The sequence below is a fragment of the Corvus cornix genome, chromosome 1, assembly GCF_000738735.6.
Source record: "Corvus cornix cornix isolate S_Up_H32 chromosome 1, ASM73873v5, whole genome shotgun sequence".
Classification (NCBI taxonomy): Eukaryota; Metazoa; Chordata; class Aves; order Passeriformes; family Corvidae; genus Corvus; species Corvus cornix.
In genome coordinates this window covers 28449799-28473873 of record NC_046332.1, presented here as the reverse complement: position 1 = coordinate 28473873, position 24075 = coordinate 28449799, and the positions used below count along the sequence as shown (strand labels likewise).

The window sequence follows — 24075 nt, the reverse complement described above, 5'->3', positions numbered from 1 at the left end:
AAACACCTAGGAGAACATGTGCCGCTGAACAGTTTTTATCCCCTTTCCCTGCCTGTGAAGTGTCTTGACTTTTGTATAGTAGCATTTACATGCCAACATGACCAAAAAACCTACCTGGAACAGATTCAGCATTGAAGGTAATTACAGCTGTTCTACAATCATAGCGTAGTTTCCTCAGAGGAAAGCCAGTGACAAGAGAGGCACCTTGTTGGCACCTGTCTTGATGCGGTGAAGAGCTTCTCTGCAGTTAAAATACATCTGACAAAAATTTGTCAGGAGGTAAGCTGGACCAGCCGACCAAAAATAGCATCACCACAGTGGTGTATTCCAGAATTGAAGTTTCTGTGACCCTTTACTAAATGTTTCTCAATACTCTTTGAAGTTCTTTTGCTGCTGTGGAAGACAATTTAGATGACGATGATGAAAGAAGTGTGGTGACATCTAGACACTCCATGAGTCCTATAACTTTAAATCTGAGAACAGCTGAGGCTGCTCTTATTTCTTTGATCATTTGGCTATGGTCAGGCAATTTTAATTTCATCACATCATCATGGAGCCTTTGACACAACTGAACACAGACGAGATGTTTACTTATCTACGGTATCTTTATGGGTGGGATGATACATTTTTTCCCCACAATGATCCATTGGTTATTTTCAGGGAGGAGCAACTCCATTATGTAATTACTCGTTCTTTAGGGCACTAGCACATAGGTCTCCATCCCACCCATGTCCTTTCAATTTAACTGGTACTCATGCTCTTATGGGAAAATAAGGCGTTAATGTGAGACACGGAGCACCAGTGCATTGATTACAGAACCTGTTTATCAAACCCAGGTTCTGCTGTCTGCTCATTCTCTGAACTGTCTGACCACATTGAGGTCTTGTGTGAAAACAGTTCTGGTCACAACAGATGCTGCTAGATGAGGGATAATGATACTCTAGTCCAACATTTCACCTAGCTGGTTTGGAACACTTGTTTTGTATATACCTGCTTTGCTAACACTCACTAACAATACCAATAACTACAAAAAAGACAGGAGTGGAAAATCAGATTGTGCATCTTAAGAGTTCAGAATTCATGGCTAAAGCCATGTTACCAATAAAGCAAATGTTAGTTCTCGTGTTATTTTTGCATTGCATTGCGTAAGACCAATTGTAAATGGAAGTGATTTTTTTTTCATTTTTTCAAGGTAAAGGGCTTTATATTGTGAGCCGTGGTTTTGTATGGTGTGTCAAGTGTACTTCTAGTGTTTACAGAGAACCTGGAAATTAATCTGATGGCGATGGGCAATACTTGTTCTGTTTGTATAAGTTCCTTTTAAAGATGGACCAGGTGGAATCCCACACAGGGATGGGGTAATTGTGTCTTGATGATGATCAAACCTGCCTGGAGAAAAGAAGCTGCAGGAGATGGCAGCCTGAAAGTCATGTGAGGAGCTGGCAATATTCAAGTCAAGCAAACAGAAGCCAGAAACTAGGCCTTAAAAACAATGGAAATAACCTTCCAAGAAATAAATCGTGGGAATATTTTTCTGCAGATCTGCCTCTGAGATGATGAGAATCACTGTTCAAAGCACAGGTTCATCCTTCAAGGACACAGCAGGCAACAAAAGATGTAAAGCCTTTTCTTTCTAATTGCTTGCCTGCAAACTCACCAGTATTTTAGTTGGTATTATAACAGAAGTTGTTTTGTTTGGGTTTTCTGGTTGGTTGGTTGGTTTTTACTAGTATTATTATTTTAAATAGCCTGTTAGTCTTCTTGGAGGACCATGCTGTAGGCAGGTTAATCTCCGAGCTCCAGCTGACTTGTGCTCTTTTTGTGTTGACATGACGAAGTTCAGTGAACCTTGTCCACTCATTCAGCAGCTATAAAAGAGTGAAGCAGCTTTCTGAAGCTGCTAGGCAACAGTTCTGTCACCACCATAGTGCCTGAGCAGCCGTGGTGATGAACGTTATGGCTGTACAGCATCTTCACTTTGGCTTATAACATGCTCTTTTCTGCCCTTCAGGTCACAACACTGAGTGCACTGGCCAAGATTGTTACTTGGGTCTATGGTAGTGACTCCATCCTAGGCTGCCTAGTTGGTGGCTCATGCAATCTGGCCTTCCCTACAGCTATTAATTTACACTTCACTTGCTCTCATCTCACTGGTTTGTATTCCCCTTTCTCACAATTCTGAGTAAAAAAACATCTGGATATGCATAACAATTTTTTTCTTTCTCTCCCAAATTGACACAAAAGAACTAATTTTCAATTAACAGGATGTCATCAACATATATCTCTCCATCAGTCCACAGATCAACAGCAGCAGGTCATGTCAGGACACAACCCTGAAGCCAGAGCTGTTCCCATTTCCAGGTAGCTATTGGCTTTACTAAGCATTTGTCCCTTATTTCTATGCAGATCCTGTTCACTCAGAGGAGCTAATCCCCTGTGCCTGATACTTAAACTGAGAGCAGTGAGGTGTACACTGCTACTCTGCTCCAGCTTCAGAGCTGATGGCACTCCTCTGAGTTAGCTCCTAAAGGACATGTATGGCCAACAGTTGTGGGAGGAGGTGTACAGAACAGCTTTTCTGATGGCTGTTTTTCACACCACCTTCTGATGCTACAAAAAGCTGACTGGCTGAGACTCTTCCAGGTGAGACTGAGTAAGAGATCACCGAGTCTGACTAAGTGAACTGCCCAGGTTTAACGAGATAGGAGTGCTGTGCTGGAATTACATGCAGGTTAAAGGCTGTGTGCCCCACAGCACTATTTCCTTCATGACCAGGCCTATCTGTCTGACCAGAAGTGGTGGAAACAGAAACCAGCCATCAGCTGATACCAAAATCTGGGACCGCTGAGTCTGGTGGAACACAACCTCACCTTGCTAGAGCCTGAAGGCATGTAAATGTTATGGTGTGGTCAGTGATATATAAGTTGCTGACAGGGCCACAGGTACTTGATCTAGTCTATTACCTAAAAATTTATCAGTGTAGAATTTGAACTATGCCTGGGCTTTAATAGAACAACAACAGCATAAAATATGTATCTGACTTTTGGCCTAATCAAATTGTATTCACATAGCTTTGGCAGTGGCTATGGTCATAACTACACCTTCCGTGGAACATGAGGTGCAGAACCAAACAAGAATCACATAATTTCCAAAGTTTTCAAGTTCAAAGTTTTTTTGTTTTTGGAGCTACAATTGTTGTAGTTGGTGGTTATTCATTGATAGCCTTTGGGATACTTTAGGCCACTGGTATTAAATGCCCATCTTTAGTCCTGTTTGAAAGTAGACTTTGGAAAAGATGAGCAGATCAAGTGCCATGCACACTCACAAACCTGGTAGAAAGCTTGAAACTGATAGCAATTCTTTGAAGTATGTGTGGAAGCAAGAAGGAGTATGGAATAGGCAGAAAAATAATTATGTCCTCCTCCTTACCATGAATAAAAGGCTGAGAACAATGGCAGCCTGGAAAGGAGACTAAGAAAATCATTTGGAAGCTTTAATAATGCTATGATCCATGCAGGAATGTAAGATGGGAAAAGTAAGCTCCACAAACCAGCTACCAGTTGAGAACTGAGCCTTGCCAAACTTTTAATATCTAATAAATACGGCACAATTTGGCAGCAGTAGAGCTCACGTGATTCCTGAGATAATACACATCCAATTCAAAAAGAAAGTCACCATGAAAAAGGACCCTTTTACATGCAAAGACAGCTGTAGAACTGGTGAAAGCACATCTCCCAAGAAAATGTAGCAGCTAAAAAAGAAAGAAGTGTGTTTAATTTCCAGTTCATTCAACAATATAGAGAGAGAAAGTCATATTGAGAAGCCCAGTGTGCAGCATTCTCCAGCACAAATGGCTTGGACCCTAAGTAGTCACATGTACTCATGGAAGTATGACTGGATTATGCAAATACTGTTCACATAAACAAAAACTGGAAAGTGTGGATAAAAGGAAAATATCAATATAGGCCCACAAGCTGGGGGTGAGATAATCACAGCATTAAAGACAAATAGTGGATTGCTCAGTATGTTGTATCATAGACCTACATAAACTGATACAGAAAATCCATAGGAATAGATACTACATACTACATAAAATCATGAAAAAAAAATTATAAAATCAGGAGGACCTTTTGTGCCTGGGCTAAAAATTCAAGCTCAGAATTCTAATGAACAAACAATTCTAAACTATCACACAAACGCAAAGATTTAGGCAGGAAAGGACCTTTGGTTCTCTACTCCAATCCCCTGCTCAGAACAAGGCTGACTTCAAAGCCAGGCTGGGTGGCTTAGGGCCTTGTCTATTAAAAGCCAAATGCAAGAGGAAAACATGATTCCTCATCACAATCTGTTCACAGCTGATGCAATTATATTTGAAAGCAAATTAGTGATTGATAACTTTTTATATGAAAAATGTATAGCTTGTTATTTTACAAGCTGCCAAGAAGCAATGCTACTATGCCTGATAGCTGAATTTGTTCATGATTGCCTTAGAGAGGTCCTTTTTTGAACAGTTTCAGTGATTTCTGAAACCATTTCAGGTAGCTAGGCTGTTTGTGCAGCATGAGGATTTTTAAAGAAATGTGAGAGCAAGTAAATTCTATACTCCTGACACCTTCAAGGTGGCCATCACAGGCTGTCTAACATATGTGAAAAGGTGGAAATCTACTAGTAGTACTGTGATACACCTCTCTGTGCCCCCCTGGTGTTGCTGTGGCAAAACTTCAAAGCCAAAAAAGAATTATCAAGGAATATGTTAGGTGATGGAGGAGGGGGGTGGTGGGTGGTAAGGTAGATAAAAAAGGATTATAGGAACTACAGTCTGCCTTTTTAAAAGCCTAGTCTCCAATAGTAGCCTAAAATGAATGAAACCCTTTCTAAGTAGCTACTACAAATCAGGCTAGCACGAACCTTTCAACAAACAAAACTCTGCAGACACTTCACCTAAAGTACAGAGACTTTCACTCAAAGACTACCTTTAGGCTTAGGCAAGATGCTGGCTGATGTAGTGCAGAAGCTCTGAACTACCGAAGTGCTGTCCAAAACGGAGCGGTGTTCTCAGGCTGAGCCCGTGTGTTAACAGGAGCATTGTCTACACTGGATACAGCCACGGTCTGACCATGAAACAGCCACACCTGGCAAGCCACTTCATCCTCTGCCATTGGCTAGAAGTGAGGAGAAAACAAAGGTGTAGTTCTGCCTCCACAGACTTAGCCAGCCTCTTCTGGGCTCTGCCTTGGGGGCCTTGTCCATATAAAGCCTGAGAATTCCCCAGGGCAAATTCCTCCTCTGTGCGATAAGTATATTGACACAAATCCAGCTCACTGATGGGAGATCTCTGGCATCTGAGGTTAGCTACAAGTAGCAGTGTTACATGAAGTACACCCTTCAGCTCTGTGTGCAGTACAGCTCACATGTTTCCAGCCTGTTACTAATCAACCTCGTCAGATTACTCAGTACTAATCTTGGCTCTTTTTCGTCAAAAAGTGTTCTGAACTAATTTCCGTTCTTTTTTGAACATATTTAATTCTTCATTTTGGGGGAATGGTTTCAGAAGCACCTGTTCAAAGTTCTGATTACAAGAGAATCAGCCATTGTTCCCTTTTTGCTTGTGGCAATTTGTCGGACTTCCACCTAACAGTTATTGGGAAATGATGTAATTCGACAAATCTCCTCAAAAGAGTTGCTCATAAGAAGTCAGTGAATCTGTTCTTCATCCTCTCTTGTTTTATCAGTCATCCATATCCTGATTTGATGGTTTTGATTTCTCTCAGGCCACGTTCCCCATAATGTTCAACAATTCTTAGTTACAATTGTATTTTGAATATACATATTTTAAAAAGCAAATGTAGCACAAGCAGAAGGATTTGCCAACTCTTCACACTGCTGTGAACCTACTGTGCAACACTCAGATCTTCTGTAATAAAGGTTTTATTTTCTTTCTATCAGACTTTTTTTTAGAATGCACTTTTCAGTAGTTTTTTCCAATCTTTTCAAGAGGCAATCTTCATCCTGAACATGCCTGGGGCCTAGAACTGGGGTAAAATTACCACACAGTTGATGAGACAACAGAGGGAACAATGGGCAAAACATGATCTACATGTATGTCTCACTAGGGCACCTGTTTTGAGCAGGGTATAATAATACTACTAATAATAACCAAAACAGCTTTACTAATGAAACAAATGCAGTTATGCCAGTACAGGAGAACCTCACTGTCTGGCTCTACTTCACCCAGCAAGGCTACCGGGAGGAGGAGGAGGCTGGGGCGGCTTTAAACCAGCCACAGCGCATTACAGAGGAAAGTTATGAAAATGAGTTAGGAACAGGCTGAATCCGGGTCTGCTTTAGAACAGGAAGGGTGAAGACTCTCCATTGGAAAGCTTGGGACTTGCTACAAAGACAAGAGCATGGATGAGGAACTGAAACTATGTATTAACATATGTCCTAACTAACGCAGGTAGTCCCTAAATTCCCTTTTCTTTGTGCCCTCCTTCCACCACTCCCACAGTACTGCTGCTACAAAGGAAACCACCTTCACTAATGTAGGTTGTGACACCAGAGGGACTGCCCAACTACACTTCATACAAAATAGCTGTACTTGTACAAAAATACAAGTACAGCTGTCTTTCGGGGTCCAATTTTGCAGTGGTTTCAGGAGTACATTTTGAAGCACTTCCATCAACTCAATTTTACAGTCACAAAACGAAGGGAAATTCCTCTCTCATTGTCAGCTGTGTGGAACAAACACCACAGCTTGGTGTAAAGTCCTAGAATCTTGCAGCCCACCCACAAGGGCAGATTGCTGCCCCATGAGTTAATAGTTATTTCTTCAGTCAGCTGCTGAATTAAAAAACCTATAATGTGTTTCTAATTTCTTGAGACTCTGAAACAGAGAGCTTCTGAAACAGAAATACTTTTGCTCTGCCTATTTTCCGGGAAAAAAAATGCATGAGATTTATGTGCAGCATGACAGAATGAAAAACTGGGTGATGATTTGATTTCTTCCTTTTTCTTCATTGCTTTATTACTTCATAGAAACAGTATATTTCAAGGATATGTTTAATCATACTGGAAGTCAAGAGGCATCAGTCCTTAAAAAGCTGGCTAGGGGTGAGTCTGCACAGGTGAAGGGAGAGAGACTTATAAAGCATAAAATGTCCAGGAGGAGGTGGAGCTTCCAGAACCTCGGTTTCCAGAGGGAGGGTGCAATTTCAACATGGATTATATTTTTCCATCATTCAGTACTGCCAGTGGCTCCCTTTACTCGAATGTGTGTACTCACCCCTACTTCCGGAGGGTCTGGAAGCCAGCCCAGTTCACCCTGTGCAGTGCTTGTGTCAAGTAGATCCACTGAAAACCAGAAGAGAGGGAAAATATAAATCAGTGACCCAACTCATATGGCTCACAGAATGGTTTCATCCTTGTTTTGTCAAAGAAGGTAAAGCCTGCATTTCGTCTCTCACCCCCATCTTTTGAAGCCTTTCACCTTCAAAAAGCATGGCTAGAGGAAGGATGGAAAGATACAAGACAGGGCACCTAGTCAGGAGTTAAAAGTTTTTACTACTATATGAGACCCCCTCCTACACACATCCAAAAAATGCATCCCTGACAAATTTTATCACTTCCTAAAAGTGCCCCCAAAAAGGAAGAAGGAGGTGGAAGCCTATTCAAATGGGAAGCCGGCATTAGCAGCTGAACACGTCTTTCCTTGGAACAGGAAGGCAGCAGACTAGATGGCTGAAGAGGAAGGCAATCAAATAAATTACCAACACAAAAGATCAATCAGTGTCGCCTGGAGGGACTATTCAGTACTTGAAACACAGTGGGGAAGTACTGAGGCAGTGTGAAGTCGTAGAAGGGACTTTCCATTGTCACAGTACCCAAAAGCCATGAGATGCATCAGCTGTGCAAACTGATGAGCCCCCTGCTTCTGATTCAGACCGTCCCCCAGCTGACGGTGACCTAGAAATTGTTTAACCCTCTCTCCGACTTTTTTGCTCGGGACATCAAGAGAGTAATGGCTCCAGCCATAGCACGGCCACCTCCTGCGGAATTGCACGGCTGCGTTAAGCCTTGCTGCTGGAGTCGTGTGACAAAGGAGAAAATCATTGGTATGTTCATTTTTAGCCCTCAAAGGAATTTGAAAATGCGATCACAGTTTGGCCTAAAGTCTTGATCTGAAGACACGTTAAAAATGTGCCACTTTGTCGGCAAACATTGAGAAAGCAGAGGAGCTGGAATAAGATGTACTGTGGGATGTGCAGCTTTGTGCCTGCCTTTGGGTCTGCCGGTGCTGCCAGAACAGACTACTGGTTTCTGCACACCTACTGAAGTCCCAGCTTGGGAGCATAGGAAACAGGAAAATTCTTTGGATTCCCTTTTAGATTCCTGTGGGTGTATTCAGAGGGGTCGTTTCTAAACATCTTAGAAAAGAATTTGGGGGTGAAAGGTAGGAGTGGGGAGATTTTAAAATGGCATTTAAATAACCAGGTTTCCTCCCCCTCATCTGACTGTTTTACAAATACTCCCTGCCAACTATAAGTAATAGTGTAAAGTGCAGATCAGCAAGAGTCCTGTGGAATGAGGAAGCAGGCTGTGGGCCCAGAATCAGAGATAAGAGGGATTGCGCTGCTGTTCTCACCTCTGAAACACCCTTTCAGGAGTGGGAGAAGGGAAAAGCAGGAATCCAGGTTTTGCAAGTTCACAGTGCTCACAGTATGGTCATATGGAAAAACCTTCCTAGCCACAGACTCCCTGTCCAGACAAGGCTCCTCATTCACTTCCCCTCTACTCTCAATCTCTTTATTTGAGATAGTATTCCTCTGTGGTTAGCTCCAAAAACTCCAAGGGTGAGGTAGCCTGTCCTGCCAGACCCATCACCTAGATAACATCTATGCCATCCCATCCTCTTCAGGACTGAAGCAGCAACGTGGAAGTGAGAGGGGCTGCATGGCAAGCTCTAGCAGAGCAAGGGAAAAGGAACTTGGAAGCGGCCAGGACAGGAACCTGGCAGAGCCCATGTGCCAAGCTCCGCACTGTCAGCAATGGCAGCTCCTTCAGCTGCTGAGTGCCCACTGGAGGGACGAAGTCCATTGCCAAGAAGTACTTCTCCAAGTAAATCCCACAGCAGGGATTCCCCACGGAAAGGAAGATTGCACCAGTAAGACTGCAGAAGCAGAGGAATACAGTACTCAGGGACTACGAGCTCTCTGGTCCACAGCCTTGCTGCTAGGAATCTCACGTGGCTGTCCAGCCACAGGGGCGGAGGTGTCCCCCAAAATAAGAAAGGCTTCAGATAAGAGAGGACGCCGGGAAAATGAGCTGTTTCCCTGACAGACAAGTTAAGGAAGAGTGGATCACAGACACAGCCCAAATGAGATGGCTGAGATAGGGGAGAAGCTGGCAGACAGGTCCCTGACTGCTACTGCCAGCTACTGGTTACACGCTTCTGGAAACCAAAGCCTGCGTGGTGTCACCCGATATTACTTCTCACTCAGGCAGGCCTTCTACACAATGTCTGCCAGCTGCATCTGCGTAGCTGTATCGTTAATAGAAACGTGCTTGTCAAGGACGCTTTAAAAGATCACTCAGCACTCGCAGAATCTGAGATGAGCCCATGGCTGAACTGCCAGTTATGACAAAGTCCCCTCAATCGAAAGCCTGAAGAAGCGAAGGAGGGCTGTCCTTGGGATGGAAAAGCCCCAACACCTCTTGCTGTACAAAACAGAAGTCCCTGACAGGGATTGACTGCAGGAGGAGGTAGGGAACAGAGCAGAGATTTACACTTCCCTCACCTCTATTAAAAGTTACCATGTTTCATAACCACTGTGCAACTACCAAGATGGAAGGAAAAAAAAACCACAACATCTAATAAAAGCGAGTAAGTGGTACAGAGAAGGGAAACATGGAAGCCTGAAGAGGTGGAAGAGGAAATTTTAAAGCCCAGCTCCGTCTTCTAGGGCTAGGGCAGGTAAAAGAGTCTCTGATAAAATGACTGTCCGCTTGCTCACAAGGGTTAACTCCTAAGAGGGCTTCCTGAGGAAACTGCGGGGGTGTTGCCAGAGGAGAGGAGAAACTTTCTGAATTTGTGTTTAAACTTGTTATCTGCAAGGCCCGTGTTTGAAGGAAACAGGGGCAGAATTCTCTTGGATCCCTGGATATGCCGAGGCATTTGTGCTTCAGCCAGGAGGAGGTGAAGGAGGGGGAGAACATACCTGGGCTCGTTCACTGAGCCACCGAGATTCGGATGGGATTTGCCAGGCTGTGGTCCCCCCCACACCCGGCTGCCCTTCCCTGACACCCCAGTCGCTCTGAGGTGTCCCTGGAGCCGCAGGCGCGTGGGCCAGGTCCCGTTCCCTGCCCCTCAGCGAGGTCGCTCTCCCTGCGCGCCCCAGCCCAGCCCTCCGGGCAGAGGGACCGGCGGCGGGTCCCACGCTTACCTTCTTTCCCGTGCGCCTCGGGAGGAAGGAGAGCCCAGAGGAGAAGGAGCCCGAGGGAGAGCTCCATCCCGCCGCTGCAGGTGCTCAGCCCCGGGCTGGCCGGAGAGGGGGCCCGGCTCGCAGCCCCCGCCGGCTCAGGCCTCCGTGCCCGGGCTGCTGCGGGCAGCGCATGGGCCTCTCCCGCAGCCTCCCGAGCGCGGCGCGCACGTTGCACAAGCGCCCGCCTGGCCCACGGTGGTGATGAAAGATCAAGGCGAGTGGGTGGAGAAGCCTTACTGCCTTTACCTGTTCTAAGGGGCTGGTCACAGACTTCCCATCTGGCAGGCAAATAAACCCACCTTAAAGGCAGCCACCTCTTTCCTGGGAGCCTCCCTCCACCTTTGCTCCACTCCCGTAAGAGGCTCCCGATTGCCACCTCCTGGGCAGCCCTCGCCATCCTTCTCGGTCCCGCCGGCCCCGGCAATGGCTTTAAACTGAGATTTTAGGAAGAAATTCTTCAGGGTGGTGAAGCACTGGAACAGGTTGCCCAGGGAGGTTGTGGCTATTCCATCCCTAGAAGTGTTCAAGGCCAGGTTGGATGGGGCCCTGGAGCAATCTGGTCTAGTGGAAGGTCTCGTTCCAATCCCCATGGCAGGGCAGTTGGAAACAGATGATCTTCAAGGTCTTCTCCAACCCAAACCATTCTGTGATTCTGTGATCTGTGATAATGGGGCTAATACCACTGAGCCATCCTCACTGCATATGTTTAGGAAATCAATCGGTACACAGGGACAGTGGCCCATTTCATTCACAAGTAGGTCACAGAGCAACAGCAATACCACTTTGTCTGGCAGAATCGCTGTTTTCCATTTAGCCAGATCCTCAGCATTGATGGACAGTGCCTGCTTTTCAGCAAGAAAGAAATCATGGGAGAGGAGGCAAGATAGAAGGATTCTTTTTCTCTGTGTAGGAAGACCTCATGGGACTCTTAGTTTTCTTCCTGAGGGACGTAAATGTGAAAGAACTTGCCTTTGTTCTGTCTCTTCTGCTATCCATCAAGGATGTTACTCCCACCCATACAAAGCTATTACACCCCTCCGCACAAAATACAGGTGGTATTATTACACTTACACTTGCTGTATGGCTGCATTCCTCATGCTCTCTTCCTCCTCCTCCTCCCCATGGAAGGCTAAAGAAAGGACCTTGTCAGGTTGCTTAGAGAAGCTGGGGGATCTCCACCCTTGGAGATATTCCAGATTTGCCAGGACACAGCCATGAACAACATATCCACCTCTGCAATCAGCCCTGCTCTGAGCAGCATTTGGGGCTATGGACTCTCTGAGGGCCTTTGCGTCTAATCTTTCAGTGAATTCTGTGATTCTCAAACCATACATCTTGAGAAAGCAAGCTCTATCCCAAGATGTCTGAACACTGGCAAGAGAAATCTCAGAATAAATGGTTGCAATACTAAGCTTTATATTTTACATAGCATATGAAGCAAAATATAGGTACAAATAATTCAAGTGTTAATGGCATTCACAGTAGTTATATCTTAAATTTGGTCCAGTTGAATCCTGTCTAAAGTTCTCTTTACCAGTCCACAGTCTAAGTCTCAAACTTTTATGTCCATGTTTCCCCCACATTTGAATGACTCATACAAGATTTTCTGGTCTACAACCCATACCTTGAGTTTGCACTGGGGGAATGTATCCATTTCAGTCTTCATTTGTACAATTCTGTGCCTTCTTCAGTCTGTGATGTAGCAGTGGGGCAGACAGACCCACAGCAAACTTCTGTGTGGTGGGACAACAGAGGCGATGTGAAATGGGGAAGAACCATTTGCAGCTGGGGGATACGGCTCCAGGGCAGGCCAGGAGCTCATCTCCTTCCTCAGAAAAAAAAAAAAAAAAAAAAATCAGTGTTGAGGCCTGACACTTGGTTCCTCAGGGCTAACAGAGTTTGCATCTGTAAAATCTCAGAAGTGACAAGTTCTGGAGTGAAGAGCCTCAGGATGCTCTTATCTCCCTTTTGTTGGTGTGCAGATACTGAGAACATTTGATCTACGGAGTAGGCAGGAAGAAATTTACTAGGGCTTACTGGAGAAGATGGCCTAAAAAAAAATCATTTTCTTTTTCTCCCCCTTGTAATGTTGGCAGATGGGGATCAGAAATTGGAGTTTTCCAAATAGTGGTGGTCAGAAATCATATGTATTGCTTTGTGGTTTTTCAGATTGGAGATCACCTAGTGTAGCTCACAGTCAGAATGTGTACAATGATAGTGAACCATAATATGATCTAATGTTACAGCAGGATCAGGATCTGAAGAAAATCTATAAACAAGTGGGAGCACACAGATGTAAAAACACCAAATGCCTAGAACTTTGCTGATATCTGTAAAAGCTCTGCTAGATTGCTTTCCCATGTGTCCTCTGCACCAAAATGCAGATCCAAAGGGAAAAAGGTGGAATATACACAAGAGACTGTAGCTGGTAGAGTGAGTACCACATGTGCACTTTCATACAGCTCTGCTGAGTATTTCATTGACAGTGTTACTCTGTTTGTGCATCACAAGTTTGGACTTTGTCTTTGGAAATTGTTGGGCAAAACTGATTCGCTGAGTGTCTCGTAAAAAACCACAAACAAACAAAAACACAAACAACAAGCAACTAAAACAAACAAATGCCAAACAAACAGCAAATAAACAAAACTGAAAGAACTTAATTATAAAATCTTTTTATGTTTTGTTTACAATCATATTCTATGATTCTGTGATTTACATCTCCACAGCCTCTCACTGTGAGCATCACAGGCTTCCCAGTGAGCATCCTGTCTCTGGCATGCATTTTGGTGGTAAGAAGATAACTGCATCTTTTCCGCTCACTCTCAGCATGTCTTTGGGCTGAATCTCATCCTGTCTTTCTTGTCCCTCTGAGTATTTCTGAATTGCAGTGCATATTTTTTCCTTCCATTTCCCAGTATCCTGTTTTGAGTATCACTGTGATTAGGTATCTAGCTGGAAAATATCACCACACAACACACCTGGGCTTTCCTCCCACAGCTATGTGGGCTTGTGGTGAGGGAAGTGAGGAGGAAGGCTGTGCACCAGGTCTTGTTTTGATGCGCTGTTGGGAAAGTCAAAGGGCACTCCCAAGGCTGAGTTGGGACGTGCTTCTTTTGAACTGCAGTTCAGACAGAACTGTCTCATATGATTCTTATAAATTGTTTACTGTGTTTGCCACTCCTCATATTTTAGAAAGAGTTTCAGCATTGTGCTGGTAAATGTCCTTACAGATGATGAATGAAACAGAACCTAGAAATAATCTCTGGAGTTTCTTACTTGATGCTACTCCCCAAATTATCAAAGCATCCCTTTGGTACTGATAACTTGAATCTGTGCATCCTGAACTGTCTTTCAGTAAGGTATCATGGTAATATAGATGTATAGGTCTTCCAGAAGTCTCAAATACATTTTGAGGCAAGCCCCATTTCAGTCTAAAGAAGGAACTTGCTCTTGTTCTGTGGTCTCTGATTCACTCCTTTTATCCACTATCTACAACTCTAAGAATAATCTATGACAGCTCTGTAGAGCGTAAGACATGCTCTGTTTCAATGTTTTATTCCCTGTAGAGAATTCGTGCTTTCTGTCCTTTATTCTCACCTGCATGACCACAGTTAAATATTCTAGTGTTTTCATTTTTATCTTGGAAGGTTTTCTGGCTCTACTCCACCAGCAATTATTTTAGAATATTTCAAACAGCTGACTTCAGACTGTTTTTCCGCAGAAAATAGACTCCTGCCATTTAGTGGTTTAAGCTGTTAAATTAGTTTTGTATATGGACATTTTTCATTCAGAAACTCAGATTTTATTTTAAACAGATATTTTAAACTCCAGTGAAGGATTACAAGTGACTCCTCTGGATCAAAAAGCAGCCATCTCTATCTTAGAGTCCTGAGGACCTGACTGCACAAAGTAGTCAAGCTGGTTATCTTTCTCCCTTGAGAAGAATAACAAGGGCAAGGGAATGAATGAAGCTGATAGAGACAAGGCGTAGATCTCAGTTTCCATACACAGAAGAAGCAGGGGACACTCCCTTATTCTTCCTCACATATGCAGAGATAAACACCCTTGGAGATGTACAAGCTTTGCCTGAAAGGCCCTGAGCAGCTTGATGCAGTTTTGGTGTTAACCCTGCAGTGAGCAGGTATTTGGGCTAAAGACCTGCAGTCATCCCTCCCTAGCTTAATCATCTTCTGCTCATTCAGTTCATCCTTGGTAGATGAGCAATCACATCTTCTTCCACCAGGAATGTAGACAGATCTTTACCTGGGCTCCAGTCAAAGCAGGAGGGTAGCTTCCCAAATATATTCTCCACCTAACAGAGATGTCATACAGTACATGGACTAGAAGAAGTCCAGTATTCCTGAATAAAACTCCACTTAATTGATCATCAGCAACATATTAATAGGTGTTTCTCTACCTACTGATGCCGTGGCTGGACACCTGACCAGACACAGGAGCGTGTTTGTACTGCTGCCTGAACTGCAGGCTTGCTGGCTTTTGTCTCGGGATAAGCTTATCCTGCACATGGTCTGCCATGCTCTTATTTGGCTTGCAAAACAGGGCTGAGTTAAATTATTACATCATCCTGCAAACGAGGGGGAGGACCTTGCTTTTCCGCAGAAATTATCTGCGATAATTCTCTTGCCATATTATCCCAGCTCTGCTCCCCCTCGTGGTCCAGTGGCTGTGGAGCCCCAGAGGTCCCGGCTACCTCCAGAAGAGCAGCCGAGCAGGGCTTCACTTATGCTGAGGTGTGACATTTTGTATAGACAAGAGGGAAGCAATGAAGACCAAGTCATAACAGAATCTGATTCATGCTCCTATTCATGAAACTTCCCTAAGTGGTACAAATCTGGGTCACAAGAGTTAGTTACTTTCTATTAAACTATTACAGCACATTATATACTTATAAATCCAAAAAGTGCAGTTCTACACTTAACACTCCTCTTTGAGAGCACATTCTTCTGGGGCACCTTTGAAGATACTTATTTATCTTGGTGGCATTAAGATTTCACAAGAGGACCCAATTTCTCCTTGAGCATTACTAACCCAACAGCATATGTATGATAAACATAAAATTTGATCCAGATAAATTTGATTTCTGGTAGAGATGCTGATGACTTATTCAACTACATAACATTATAATACTTTTAGTATTTGAATCAAAGCTCAAAATGTAGCAACAGTAGCCTCTGCATGGCAAATACATACCTCTCTGTAATTTGTAATTTGTTCATATTTTTTTGGCTGTTCTTTCCCACTCTTGGATTAATTATGTTCAAGCATGGAAATATCTCACTGACACTGAAAAGGCCTTACTAAGATACAATAAAAAGCCATATCACTAGTCGCTTTGATAGTGTGATTTTAAATTTATTTTTTCTACTCTTACAGCTGAATGTGTGAGTTAATCAATCTTTTATTTTCTGGGGGGTTATAATAGGTGTTTTAAAGCTTTTATGTCTGTTTCTAATCTGTTTTTTCAAGATATTTTTATGGTCCTCTTCTTAATAAATTACAGTTGCCCCCACAATCTAAAGGCAATAAGCTTGCCCATATTTGTTGCTGTTGTAGCTTGATCCTGGTGTTGAAGAGTTGCTGTCCTGTGCAGAAATTATATAGTTTTCGCTGGTCACTGTGTTAGCAAGTGGTGTTCTTCCTGAGAGGTTTCAAGGAGGATGTCAGGAGAAGGTATTTGAAACAGACACCTTGCAGGTGGGAAGAGGGCATTGAACTTGTTAACATCTTCCCAACTCACCGCCAACTCTACTCCCAGTTAAGCCTCCCACTTGATTTTTTGAAACTTGAACTCTTTAATTAAATCAAAACATGAAAACTAAAATGAATGCTGAGAGCAACTGTACACCAAAACCACAATGAAACACAGCACGGATTTTAGGAGACCTGATTTTCAGCAGTGACTAGGCTAGAGGCCATATGCTGCTGAGCCATCAGTCTTCCTTCAACTTTACATGCCAATTTGTAGAACCAGACGGTCTTACATCTTTACATACCCATTTGTAAAACCAGACTGTCTCATATTCTTGCACTTAGGCAGGTGAAGCCAAGGGTACACACTGGGTGGGTATCGACCTTCCCATTCTCACTTTTTCCTGGACCTGACAGGAAGACAGCTGAGCACAATAGGATCTTTAAAGCCAAGAGCTTTAGGTTAGGGATACAGTGCTGGAATTATTAATAACACCTTCAGTCAGCTTTTTGATGTGGAGGTGCTTGTAGGGCAAGGTGAAACTAATTCTGAAACCAACCAGCTGGCAGGAACTTCACTTCGTTCTTCAGCTCCGCTTTGGTCTCCTGATTAGTTTTTGTTCTATGTTCCTGGTTGCTTCCTGAAACAATCCATTAGAGGAAACTTAAGACCTGTGCAAAAACCCAGTTGGTAAATAAAGAACTTGTAGAAATGTTTAATTCTGGGGAGAAATGGCAGATTATTTCAGTATATTTCTTTCCCATGAGCTTGTTTATGAGGGTGTGCACTGTATTTGTTTGATATCATATAGGAACCTATCAGATTTTATATGCTGGGTACGTAATTTCATATAATAGTAAAAAACAATCTCAGGAAGGACTCATCTCTCTTCTTTTGTAAGTCTTCAGTCTATAAATATCTGCAAGAGAAACTCCTGTAGCATTGTAGCCTTTATCATAGTAAAGTGTGTAAATAGTAAAGCACAGTAAATATTACTCCTTTGACATGTTCATAATGAACATGTAAGCAGAGGCCTTTTCTCAATAAAGCAAATGTTTGACAACCTTTCACCTTCAAGATATTAACATCTACTTTCTAGGTTTACTACTAAGCCCACATCCATTTCAGTTTACAATTCCATTGATGTAAGTACCTGTATTAATTTCACCTTTCTGCTTCGGATCAAATGGCAAAAAAAAAAAATCTGTTTGGGTAAATATAGGATTATTTGCAGGTTTTCTAAGCTTTTAAGGAATGTGAAAGAAAGAAAGGCTGGTGGACTCACTTTCCATGTAAGCCAAAATGGATAGGAAGGGATAACATGACTTTGTCAAAGGGAGATAAATACACTGAAATTTCTTCCGAGCTCTTAAAACCGGACTTTTGCCAATTTTTCAACTTTCCTTGCCCATAATAAAAACAAATCCCCTAAATAAACTTTTTATTTATACTCCTAGGAAAACAAAGAATTTTTTTTTTATGTAAGTGCACTTAATTCTTTAGGAGGTTGATTATTTGTAAGAACAACTTTTAGGAAATGTCTTACCCGGATTGCCAGCAAAACATAATAGTGTGGGGAAAAAAAAATTTTAAAAAGCATTTTTTTCACTGGTTTCTCTCTATACTGAAAGGGCAGTTTCACTTGTATCCTCCCCGTATCGCTGGCACTGGTAGTAGCTCTCAAGGAGGCACCTTGAAGTATCTCCCTGAGCAGAGGAACCTCTTTCAGTGGCATGTACCATTCAAGGTGCTGGACCTTGAGTACCCTGAATGCTGCTTAAAGTCTCTGCCATCAGCCTCCAAACTCTCTTCATTTTTGAGAACGTGGACAGCACTGATCTGATCTTACAGGTTGAGATCTTACAGGCTGGGCTCTGGTGCTCCACCATTGATAAGATCTGTGTTCTCACACAGTGTTTGCTCAGAGCCGCCTTTACAAAATTAATTGCAGGGGTGAATACTCTGTTTTTATGGCTGTGTAAACCATGAAGTGGCTCTTAGTGATGTCCTAATTGGTTTCACTGGAAAACTTCCTGACATCTGTGTTTGTCAGATCTCAGGTGTCTGCAAATTTGGGAATGCAAGCATTCTTCTTCCAAGAAAGGACAAGACCATTTGTGAAATGCAGGTACCCAGCTGTACTCATTCACTGGGGAGTCTTGAATCCCTGCCCAACCCAAAAAACTACAACACCCATGGAAAGATCTTTTCCATACCCATCTTTGGTTGGAGGTAGAACGTGTACTTGTCAAAATCTGCCCTGCCTGATTGGGTCCTGCTCTTCCCTGTGAAGTTCTGAAAAGAACTTAGAAATTACCTTTTTAAAATTATTATTCTGTGCTCATGCCCTACATCAGGGATGGTGCTGCCTTACTTCACTTGGGCACTCTCCAGCTCTCAGCACACAGTGTACTGAGTCAACAGGACTGAAACAGCCACTTGTTGAGTGGAAAAGGGACCTCAGGCCGGTCCAGTCAATTAAAAGATAACATTTTAGAAAGGAAGTTGTTCTGATATCTCTTATACATTGCTGCTGCTCTTACCTCATAAGCTACCCCTCTTCCCACTCTTACCCCTGAGTCCTTTCTACAAATCTGTACAATGCTCAACACAGCTGGCATGGGACGAGGGGAAAGGGTGCTGTGAATGGGTGTGGGAGTACTGATGGAGCTAGTCTTGGTGTGGGAATATTGGTGAGAATGGTCTTGGGCTCTGGAATATCTCCTCACCCCACTCATCTGCAAGGACATTGGGTGGAGAAAGTGTCTTCACAGAAAGCCTCCACTGCTTGTTATAGTTCCCACATGTATCTCCAAACGAAAGAGCTGGGAGTCTAACCTGGCTGCTGTTTCAGACATGTCAGCCCTTCCAAAGGCATTGTCTGTATCTCTGGAGTGAGGAGAGGTCTGCCAGGTGCCTCAGTTCCGCAGTGGTTCACGAGGAACATACTAGTTCAGGACACAGCCCTGCTATCTTCCCACAGCTGGCAGCAGATAACAGTTATCACTCTGCTATCCCATGCCCACAGCTGCCAGAAATATGTGAGGGCTTCTACCAAGGCTTTGATCAGTATTATAAACCTCAGTGTCTTTCTGTACTTCAGTTTTATTGCCAGGCATTTGGATATATCTGTACCTCCTAAAAGGCAGGTTAGAAACTTCTGTTGTAAAATCCTTCTAATCTCAGGAAGGACCTCTGGCTGTCTCAAGTCCAGCCAACTCCTTGCAGCAGGATTAACAATCAAAGCTTGATTGGACTTGACAGGATTTAGAATTGATGCTTCATATTTTTCCTGTGCTCATTACAGTTACTTAAGAGCATTTGATAAGTACTTCTCTAATGTAAGTCTGAAGTACTTCTCTATTAGTAAGTAGTGGTCTTTCATTGAGACCCTCCCCTTCTCACTTTTGGAAGAGCTGGCAGGTGATTAAAATGTTCACTGCAGCTTTGATAATTTCAAATAATGCAGCTCAGTGTTTGCCCACAGAGTAATTAGGTATTCATTGACATGAGAGCCAATATTCTGTGTTAATGTTTTAGGCAGGCTAGACTGTCAACTTGAAGAAGCTTTTAATGTCAGTTTTAAATTCCACATTTCTCTTTTTTCAGAAGGCTCCAAGTTAATTTCCTTAGTTACAGTGCCAATTTCTTACATTTGTCAAATCCACTTACCATAATTTTTAATGACTATAGCCCAGAGAAAGCAAATACCACTGTGCTCTGTCAATCTGCCCAGAGAGAGAGCTGAGGGCAGCTGGGGTGCTTAAATTCCTTTGGATTAGACAGAGGAACAGAAGCAAACAGTTTAAATTTTTCTCAATGATAGGCTGTGTAAAGATGGATTCTGAATCATAGGGTCGTATGGCCTTTAAAGAGACACGGGGGAGGGAAGTAATAAATAAAATAATGAAATTGCTTCTTTCCCCCCTCTTCCTGGCCAAAATTGATCTTCCCTAATTTGTCTGAATCACCCTGTTCCTCCTACACATAGGAAACTCATAAAATAACACTGCTTTGCACCTTCAGACTGATGCCTGCTGCAATCCAGCCTGTGCAGTAACACTCACTCACTGGTTTTGCTATGGAAATTGCAGTAACTGTGGCAGCAGTATTATTACTCTTACAGTTACAGATCTCAGCACTCCCCAGGCATTCTTACTTATATGATGCAGTCTTTCCTCATAAAAGTCACATGATAAGGCAGGTATCTTAGCCTTTGTGTTGCCATAGGAACAATCCAAACCTAAAGCATCTCCCTATAAAAGGAAAGTGTGCTTCCTGCAAAACAAGCATAGGAAAGTCATACTCTTGTCAGACCGATGGCATTTTAACTTTCAATATCTAGAATCATTCAAGGTTTGATGAGTTTGCACTAACAATCTTTCCATTTGTCATGGGATGGCAGAGTGCAGCCTTCTGCTAAATTTGGGGGAAACCACAGCTATTTTACCCTTCTTTCTAGCCATGGACTTTCTTCTTCTGACCTTCCTTTAAGCCCCTACAGATTTATTGTACTACCAAACTTATCAGTCTAAAGTTTGTATTGACTATCCACTTTCTACTGTCATCTTGATAGAAAACTAATGAAACCAATACTTTAATATTGGTTTATTTGCTTTAAAAATTTTTGTGTTGATCTTCTGATTGTGCTGGGATTACTATGAATGTAAGCATGAATCTTCATGTGATCAGAGAAGCGAGACCACTGGTTGATCAAAGCTCTTCATCCTCACAAGTCACTAAAGCATTTTCCTTTACATCAAGTGTTATGTTTGGGATTTTTTTTTAGCAGAGATATCTTTTTCTCATAAATGTAGTGATGCATGTAGAATTCTGCCTGGATATTTGCCTCAGTGAAGTCTACTGTGATTGGTTATGGGGCTGTTTTCCAACAAGCACATGCTTGTTCTACTAAAATTTACCACACACACACATCACGACTCTGGTAGTATCCCAGTTCACCCGAGCTATTTTTTTCCTCCTCAGCATTTTCCTGAGGATCCCTCTGATTTCCTTGTTCCTCAGGCTGTAAATGAGGGGATACATTAATGGAGTAAGATTGGTGTAGACCAGAGACACCACCTTGTCTCGAGCTGGTGAGTAACTGGACTTAGGACGAATGTAAATGAAAGTGGCACATCCGTAGTGCAGTAAGGTGATGGCCAGCTGTGAAATGCAGGTGGAAAAGGCCTTGCCCCTTCCCACAGAGGAGGCGATGTGTAACAAAGCCACAGCAATGCAAACATACGAGACCAGGATTAGGAGGAAGGGCAGCAGCAGGAGGAGAACGCAGGCAGCCAGCAGAGGCAGCTCGGGGATGTAGCTCTGTGTGCAGGCCAGGTGCAGCACGGCAGGGACATCGCAGAAGAAGTGGTCGATGCGGTGTGACTGACAGAAAGGCAGGCGGAAAACAGCCGCCGTCAAGCCCAGGGCAACCGCGAAGGCTCCCAGGCCGCACATGAGAGCCAGCCTGAGGCACAGGCCCTCACTCATCACCGCCGCGTAGCGCAGGGGCTGGCAGATGGCCACGTAGCGGTCGTAGGACATGGCCGCCAGCAGGAAGCACTCAGCCCCCCCGAGGGCCACGAAGAGGTGCATCTGAGCAGCACAGCCCAGGAAGGAGATGGTGCTGCCGTCCACCACTACCAGGCTGAGGAGCGCCTTGGGGACAACGACTAAAGTGTAGCAGAGCTCGATGGCAGAGAGTTGGCAGAGGAAGAAAAGCATGGGAGGGCGTGAGGGCTCCATGACCACTGCCGCGAAGATCATCATATTCCCTGCCAATGTGAGCAAATGAACAATGAGAAAGATAAGGAAGAGCAGGACCCGCAGACGGAGCAGCTCAGAGAAGCCGAGCAGGAGGAATTCCGTGGTTGCACCAGTGCTCACATTGTCCCTCTCCATGCAGCCTTCACATGGCATCTACAGGAGAGAAACAGAAGAGAAACAGCTGAATTTGACCTGATGCCTGGCAATCAATTCCATATAGGAAATAATGTTGCAGTACTGTAGAACCAGTGTAGTAAAGCTTATTGGGTAGGGAGGAAGGCAATTTCATTGAAAAAACCCCCAATCTTCAAACCCGATTTCACTCAGCCACATTCAGCACACTCTCAGACCCATATTCTCCCAACCACCAAGGTTCTTGTGCCCAAATGATCTCCCTAGGATTCTTTGCCATGACACTGGTGACAAAGACTGTCAACTCTTGGGTCTTCCTCTCTTCTGAGTTGTTCTTAGGTTTGTGACCATGTGCAGGTTTTGAACATGCACTAGATACCCTTTAGGAGTTGACACTGATTAGTGTCTCTGTCCTGTCCTGCTTTTAAGAGTCTTTATTGGACTGTTCCTCTTGATCTGAGTGTCCTAAGAAGGCATTTGGATATTGATGAGCACCAACACCTAGGTCCTGCAGACATTGTGCTGCTGCTGCCTCTTGTGCGTCCACTCCCAGGCAGACCTGTTCATTCTCTATTCAGACCACTAATGCAATCCTCCACTTCTGTGTCAGAGATGTACAAGGACAACCAGACAGTGAGCTGGAACTTCTGTGCTACAGCCTGACTCCAGTTAAGTGGGAATTTGAGGTGTTCTCTGACTGGCTTTCCCCTTCTCGACAGTGGATCTGCCTTAAGGTTCATTCAGAAACAGGGTTTCAGTGATTAGACATGAGAGTTCCAAAATTAAGGCTGACATTTTGGCTGCTTACATCTTTATGCCTGGCTCAGCCCTATGGCATCAGAGTTGAAGTAAACAAACTTCCATTCCCAAAACCAAAGATGTCCATGGCAACATACATGCTCTATAACAGTCTGTTAAGGGAAACACAATGCTAATATCTTGGACTTGGAAACTGAGATCTTGCTTCTCACAGGAAGAACAGAAACTTCCTAGAAATGTGGAGTGATACAAAGCTCTTTAAGCTGAAAAATCTAGGAAAGACAAGGATGTAGAGAGACATACAAAAATAAATTACATATACTGGTCATGGTTGAACAGTATTCATTGCTCACATATGCATCATTGAATACAATATTTACTACAAGGAATAATTCCAACTCTTCCTACATTTTGCTGTAAAACAGGAATAAAATCAGAGATTCCTTGAAGACTTATGCTTATATTAAAATCCCAGCAGTATTTAAGTGTGAAACAAACTGGAAAATTACATGAAATGTCATCAAAGACAAATAGAAGGAATGTGAAATTGCCATTAGTAGACATGAGGATTTTCCTGCAAAAAGATATTTCAAAAGAACTCAAGAAAAAATAATCAATACAATTGAGGAGGTGAATCTGCTTAAGCCTACAGACCTTTGCCTTTATTTTTGCCGCAAGGTTTCCTTGTGATTCAGTATCTCAGCAGGATTCAAAACATCTGGGGACTCAGGTGAATATGAAAATATCCGCAATGATATTACCTCAGGTGCAAAACTAGGAATTAATCTCTCTGCCTCAGAGCATAAGTCAGCAAAATTAACAAGCTAGGAAGAAAATACCAGAAGTTCCAAGACTAAAAAATAATGGACAGTCAGTGAAGACCAAGAAGGAGCTCTTTAGAGAACACAGAGAGAGCAGCGATCCTGCAAAAGCAGGTAAAAAGTGCTACTGCTAGACACAGTTTCCAGCAGTTATAAAGCCATGGTTAACTCCTACATCCACATTTTGCAAGACCTCCCCAACAGCAGTTCTAAGCAGTCTGGCTGTAAATCTTTCTTAACACTCTATGCAAGCAGAAGGTCTTCACTGAAAACAGGAGTAATGGGTTGGTACACGACTGTGGACTCAGTCACTGAGGACCAGCTGGGGCTCCCCTCACTCCAATTACTGAGGCTTTAAGAGAATTCTACTAAACACAACAGGGCTAAGAAGTGGGGAAGAAACAGA

At 43.4% G+C, this 24075-nt stretch overlaps 2 protein-coding genes across 2 annotated transcripts in view; both read right to left on the bottom strand.

Moving 5' to 3' along the window:
• Positions 1-10775, bottom strand: part of EPHA1 (EPH receptor A1) — a 34383-nt gene extending 23608 nt beyond the window's left edge. The window contains exons 1-2 of the mRNA XM_010396140.4: positions 10440-10775; positions 7283-7350 (exon numbers count right to left, since the gene is read on the bottom strand). Of these exons, the coding sequence (XP_010394442.3) occupies positions 7283-7350; positions 10440-10506 (135 nt within the window). The 5' untranslated portion in view covers positions 10507-10775. The remainder of the gene's footprint in view (positions 1-7282; positions 7351-10439) is intronic.
• Positions 10776-21099: 10324 nt separating this feature from the next.
• LOC104687229 (olfactory receptor 10AC1-like) lies at positions 21100-22110 on the bottom strand. The gene has a single exon (XM_010396248.3). The coding sequence runs from the start codon at positions 22108-22110 to the stop codon at positions 21100-21102; it is 1011 nt and encodes a 336-aa protein (XP_010394550.2).
• Positions 22111-24075: the final 1965 nt, after the last annotated feature.

Excerpts from the sequence above, each read along its gene's own strand:
- LOC104687229 (XM_010396248.3), bottom strand. The coding sequence starts at position 22,110 with ATGCCATGTGAAGGCTGCATGGAGAGGGACAATGTGAGCACTGGTGCA.